This window comes from Abrus precatorius, unplaced genomic scaffold (genome assembly GCF_003935025.1).
Source record: "Abrus precatorius isolate BTA unplaced genomic scaffold, Abrus_2018 Scaffold9, whole genome shotgun sequence".
NCBI lineage: Eukaryota > Viridiplantae > Streptophyta > Magnoliopsida > Fabales > Fabaceae > Abrus > Abrus precatorius.
In genome coordinates, this window is record NW_020874439.1 from 1304890 (window position 1) to 1311676 (window position 6787).

Genomic DNA, 6787 nt, shown 5'->3' on the forward strand with positions numbered 1-6787 from the left:
CTGTCAGTCACATCAAATTAATTAATTATGTATTATAAAAGCTCAGAAAGGAGATATATATATATTGCATTAATTTAAGCAATATCTATCAATATAGTTAAGAAATAACCAAGGCTTCTCCACGTTTAACACTGCATGCTCGCACTGTAGTATTTATGCACAAGAAGGGAAAGAAAGAGTATAACCTTACCAAATCAATACTTAATCATGCATATTTCGTTAGGCATTTTCGGAAAAATAGTACATTTTTATAGTTGAAAAAATAACAGTTGTCTCAATAAAATAAGATGAATCAAACATGCTCTAAATACTTGACTAGTAAATACCTAAAAAAGTTTGAGAACAAATTATCGGTGGCATAAATTACTTTGCTACTATTTTGTGACTAAAGTAATCTACTGCAATGAGATTTTAATAAGTTAGTCCATGTGGTTCAAGTTTTTTTTTGTGATTGTGAACAAGGTGATAAAAAATGCATGACCCAAATAGAGTCAGTTATATGGCTCATGCATCAGTTTCACGTCTGATATTTCTCTGGTCCATTCTGAGCTTCAGAAAAGTGAGAAAACAAATTAAAAAAAAGAAAAAGTAGTAATTAATCAAGAGCATGTTCACCAAGGTTTAAATTCAACTTAATATATATATATATATATATATGCATGCATACATAAGCAATGTTACCCACGGACTAACAACACATTTTGACCTGGTGCAGTTGTCCATAATCAAAGGTTTGCATGCTTAAGCGCTACACAAAGTGACTCAAGAAGGGTAACTAGGTAGCTAAATATTGTTTTACTTGTGCATCAAACTTGAAATGTATATGCATACTAGCTTTTCCTCATGAAGGCTGGGAGCGGTTATGATCCTGAAAAAGTGAATTGGCTTCATGTGAGGTTGGCGAGTACAGTATTAACCATGCATGAGCTTAACAAAACTTAAGCGAGGACTGCACTTTAATGGCTGGATGATAGCCATGAATCAAGAGAAATGGAAACCGCTTTTGCAGATGTAATGGCTTTCCATAAGCAATAGAGTAAAAGCCAGATTTAATGTAAAAAACTCTAGTACCCAGGCATGCAAATGCGTTAGGATAATTTTCTTCCCCACCAATGTTCAAGGGCTTCTTGGAACTCAACAAAAGTCTTAACTTTTTTGTTTGACCAAGAATCTTTCACGTGCAAAACTGGGAGATTGAGTTCATTGATGAAGGTTTTGAATGGTGATTAAGTAGAGTACTCTCCGAAATGAGAACTCTATAAAGAGAATATACAAGTAAATATGAAAGAAAAATTTGAAAACACTAGTTAATATTAGCCTTAAAGATATATAACCATATAGAAACTTGCAATATTCCAATAATTATTTTGGTTGTTGAATTTTTGTCAACTAAAAGGTACGGATTAATTCATTGCTTCGTCTACAACTTTCTGTAGTAAGTGCTGTTTGGTCAATAAGAGCATTTTCCCAAAATGCATGAAAGTTTTAATAATATCAAGGAAACAAATGAAGCAGCTACACAAATGTTATGATGAATGAGTTATCACACAAAATGGAAAATCACATCTTTGTTTGATTTTTTAATTTTTTTTTTTCAAGGGGAAGTGGTGAAAAGACATATCTTTATTCAAAAGCTTCTAGTTAATCAAACAAACTAAAACAGATATATGTTAGTACATGGTGCTTAAAATTTTTTCTGAACACTGTATTTCCGAAGTTTTTTTTCCCAAAACTTCAATTGTTTCGCGAACAATGTTTGCTTTGAGAATATATTATTAACCTTGATATAAAATAAATGTTCAAAACCAATTGGGTGCGATATATTATGTTAAAGGAAAATATAACAGGTACTCGTTAGCTAGTAACTTTAATAGGCTTTCTTGTTTTTACCAAGATTATGGTAGTGCCTGGCTCATGTTATTTTAGACTTCTTTTTTATTTTAAAAGGAGAAAATTTATTTATTTTTTACTTTTCTTTCTTTATTCCAAATCTGAAGACCCAAACATATGCTCTCTAAGAAATGTAAGCCAAAAAAAACCTTAACATTAAAAAAATTGTAAAATAATCAATAACTTAAATTTAAAGTTCTTATTTTTAACTAATTTAAAGTATATTTAGACATCCACAAAATCAAGGTCAAACTCTACCTAAAATACTATTCCTAGATTCATAAGATAACACATGTTTGAAGGTATCCCTATCCAAGCTTATTAATAACTAGTGTCCACATCTAACACGACAAGTTTCAACTAAGCCAACGCTATACCAAGAAACAAAATAATATTAACATATAAATCCTATATTTCCTATAAATTTCTAGAAATTATAGTAGAACTCTCTTAAAATATGAACATCTCAAAATAATACAAACCTGTAAAATGTAAAAGATTTAACAACCAAACTAGAACCGACAAATCATATCACAATGACACATTAAATAAATAAAAAATGTTAAACAAGTTACACTTTAAGATTGTCAAAATACAGAACCAAATCCTACTTATAGGGATGAAAGAAACTCTAATGAAAAATGCAAAACACAATGCCGTTGTATGGCTTTGCAATGTGCGATGCAGCTATGCTTGCCATGTGAGCTTTTCTGATATCTTCACCACTCCTCGTTGCAAACTAACAAAAGCTTTCGAACTTTTCCCCCATATTTGATTCAGTTAAATTTTGGTAGCAATCACTTTAATTTTATAAACTATTTTATATCAATACATCATCACGTTATAAACGGTGTATGTAGGAACAAATTAACTTATAATATAAAGATTCTTTTCGCTGTCATCTATTAGTCAATATTCATATCTGTTAAATTATTTGACAATAATTAATATGAAAAATAAATAAATATATATATATATATATATATATATATATATATATATTATTTGACAGTGCAAAAATATTTTATACTAACTGTGCACTAAAATTAAATTTTTAAAATTGATGTATGCGTGTGAAATTTTAACCTCAACTCTAAAATTTAATTCCAACAAGTAATAATAGTATTTTTTTTTTATTTAAGAAATTAAATTAATCAAGATTTTATAATTTTAACCTAATAAATGTATTTTTTTTAAAAATAAAATGTCATTACTTCTAAATTTAGTCTTAAGAATTGACATTAACAAAATCTTATAAATAAAAAGTGTTAGCCTCAACTTTAAATTTGAGTTTAAGTAATTAGTAACAGTAAAATTTTATCAAATAAAATTATTTATTACACTTTATAACTTTAATGTAATAAATTTTTAATAAAAATTAATATTTTTAAATACTTAAACTCGGATTTCATGGTAAACAAAATCATGTATATATTAATTATCACTTTAGTGTATTATTTGCTATAAAATTTTCTGCTGTTAGGTGTATTCTTCTTTAAGAATCTCAAGTAAAACAAATTAAGTTATGGCCACGAGTTTAGTCCAGAAGCTACAAAGCCTATGGAGAGAGAAGGAAAATTATTATTTATTTTCGATTGCTGTGTTTGTATAGTTAAAAGATTAGCTTTTTTAGATTAGATAATTTCATAGGAGCTAAGTTGAAAATTTGTAAATTGAAATGTGTGATGTAAGGGTTTGAGTATTTACTCAATTATAATAACAATGATAATATTTATTTCTGTTGCTAATAAAAGAATATTATTATTTATTTTGAGAGTATATTACATTACTTGCAAGCAATATAACACATAAAAGCTGGATAATCATTCGTTTGTGAAATGGCTAAAACATGTGTAACATGCAACGTACATATACATTTGGTTTAAAATATTGGAAAAATATGAAAAAAATTTAAAGTGCCTAGAAGACAGATTAAGGGATCTATTTAAAAAAAATAAAGAATTTTTTAAGTTATTAACTAGAAGATGCGTTAATAAAAAAAAATTTACAACGAGTTTTTACATTAATTAATAATTAACTAATTTAATAAAAAGTGTAATAATATTTTTGAAAATAATATAAACTTTTTAACACCAATTATCAAAATAACTGATGTATTCAAATTCAACTTGAATCGATATAAAAAATATTTTTAATCAGGTCTAAGATTTTTTACACATCCAAACTCTTATTTGATTTATAAAAACATAAAGTATATTCTTATTACTTCCTTATTATGGATTGAATTGCAATAATTGAAAAGTGAGAAAAACACGTGCTTTATATTTATTTATTATTGCAATAATTGCAACAAAGCATACACATCTCTAGAGTACATGATTTTCCGTAATTAGCGCTTCCTCAAGCATCAACGTGATTAGCTTTCCTAAAAACAACGTCTAACGGATAGTCTTCCGTCACAACCAAGGTCTTGTGGAAGTCAAGAACATGAAGCCCAATATGAACACAAGTGTCAGTGTCTGCTGCACAAAAGCGAAGCTTATAGGCAAAGCTAAACCCACTTTTCTCAATATTAAACGAGCCCCTTACTGTATGATCATAACCAGTGAGTTTAACAGCTGGTCCTTGAGGCAGACCCTCGACAACAGTCCACTTTGATGGAGTGGGGGCACACTTAGGTACAGTAGTGAATGCCAACTCCAGACGAAGGTCCGTAGTGATAAAAGCAATTAGGGCTGGGCTTGAAATTTTGATGGGTAGTCCTGGATCCACCTCACTGTTCTCTACTACAACAGTTAGAGGGCATGTTTCGTTTCCAGTTTTGGCGTATGCTATTCCCCCGCCCACTGCCCATATAGCAGGTAAGATATGATATGCGGCACCATTTACAATTGGATTACCATCGATGTCCAACACAAAATCAGCAGTGGCCCAAGGTAGGTATGAGAATAAGGCAGACGAGAAAAGAAAGAGAGCAAACATGGTAGTGCCCTTCATTTCGTGGATTACTTGTGAATGACTTATTCAGTGGCGAGGGTGTGTGCAGAGTTATAGAAAGATTGTTGTATTTATAGACATGTATGGTTTAATAAGTATAATATAATAAATTAGTGGTCCAAAACTTTGTACTAGTCCAAATCTCAGAGATTAGTTTAAAATATGTATAATAAATTGCAATTCCTATCATGAAGAAAACGAAGTTATCAATAGACGGATCGGTGTACAGTTGTCCACGTGATAAAATTGTTTAAATAACCTTTTTTATGTATATTGTAGATATAGATTGTTTCAAATTACGTTAGCTAGTAATTAATAAGTTGTCGTCAGCACTCATGAAAATAATTATACCACCAGCACTCTTCTGATATGTTGGAAAATGTTCTAGATCTCGCATAGTAATTAAATTTTCTTTTAGTAAATGAAAGATCAATCTCATAATATTTAAGCTTTTATAAAATATATTAAAATTAAAAATTCTTTAACTTGCTTCGTATGAAAATAATTATACACCAATCCTGCAATATACGGGTTTGTTTTAGTTTTCTTATTAAATTAATTTATTTTAAAATATATAATTATAATTTATATATAAAAAATATATGATAATAAAATTTTATATTAAATAATGTCAAATATAATTTCATTGAAGAGGAAGATTATGAAATACTTTTTTATGTATAATATATTTTTTATACTTTTTATCCTCTTCAACAATAATAATTTTTTTTCTTTTGTTGATATTACTCTAAACAATGCAACATACAATTAACTATGATTAAGTATAGATTTTGGTAAATAAAATTTAATAATTATCTTTGATTTTTGTTTATTGTTATTGCATACTATACCTTTTGATAATTCTCATACTAACATATCTCTTTCATACAAAATTATATATCTGCAGTTTAAATAAGTTTGGATCTCATCAACTTCTATTATTTGTGTTGATTTTTTTGTGTTTTAGATAAAAATATTATCTTTAATTACTATTGTTGCTCTACATAGGCATTTATGAAGATATTTGAAGAGATATTTTATATAACCTTGAACTTATTGCACCATTCAATATTTAGATGTGTCTAAAATATGAGTATATATGGAACCACAAACATGTTATCCAAGTTGATATTTCATTTTTTGACATGTCTTCCATCTTCTCGTCTTCAATAAGTAGAAAAGCCAACAATATCTATAGTTGTTTCATTAATAAACTTTTTAGGATAATTTTAGTTGCAAAAGTCATCAAGCATACAAGGTGCATATATGTTTGTAGCTCCACATAGTTCATGCATCATGAATTGTAAAACAACATTCATGGATATTGATTATTTTGGTGAAGTCATAGTAGGATTTGAGTATGTAATAGACCTCTTTTTTGGAACTTAATGGTGTATATAGCTAAAAGTAAAAATATATACAATTAGTAATTAATAACAATAAGATTAAAGTTATAAATAGAAAAATTAATGTTAAACCTTTTTAGCTATTATACATTGATCAAAGTATTGTTTGTCCAATAAGTGTAACATCTTTATTTTTATATTTATTATTATGGCATTGTATGTTAGTTGTATGTGTGAAATTGTTTGAATTTAGAAGAGTTTAAATGATGTAAGCTGCATGATCTCTCGCTGTAGTGAGAAAGAGCGTCAAGAATTAGGCTCTCTAGAGCTCTCTCGCTATAGCGAGAAGTGGATAAGGATGACCCATCAGCATTCTCGTAATAGTAAAGGAGCTATCGCTGTAGCTAGAATGACAGACAATAAAGGAAAAATACTGTCTAATTTTTCCATTGTAACGAGAGAAGAGTTTACTGTAGCAAGAATGTCGCGAGTTAAGGGGTATTTAAGAGTTTTTAACTTAGAAAACTAGGATTATAATCCAAGTCACAACCTCTCCTCGGTTCTCTTTAATTTCTCACCCTTTTTTTCTCAGA

The 6787-nt window shown here is 28.6% G+C and overlaps 1 protein-coding gene across 1 annotated transcript; it reads right to left on the reverse strand.

Moving 5' to 3' along the window:
- Positions 1 to 4251: 4251 nt before the first annotated feature.
- LOC113849489 (trypsin inhibitor DE-3-like) lies at positions 4252 to 4865 on the reverse strand. The gene has a single exon (XM_027479428.1). It carries the CDS (start codon positions 4846 to 4848, stop codon positions 4252 to 4254), a length of 597 nt encoding a protein of 198 aa, XP_027335229.1. The 5' UTR covers positions 4849 to 4865.
- Positions 4866 to 6787: the final 1922 nt, after the last annotated feature.

Excerpts from the sequence above, each read along its gene's own strand:
- LOC113849489 (XM_027479428.1), bottom strand. The coding sequence starts at position 4,848 with ATGAAGGGCACTACCATGTTTGCTCTCTTTCTTTTCTCGTCTGCCTTA.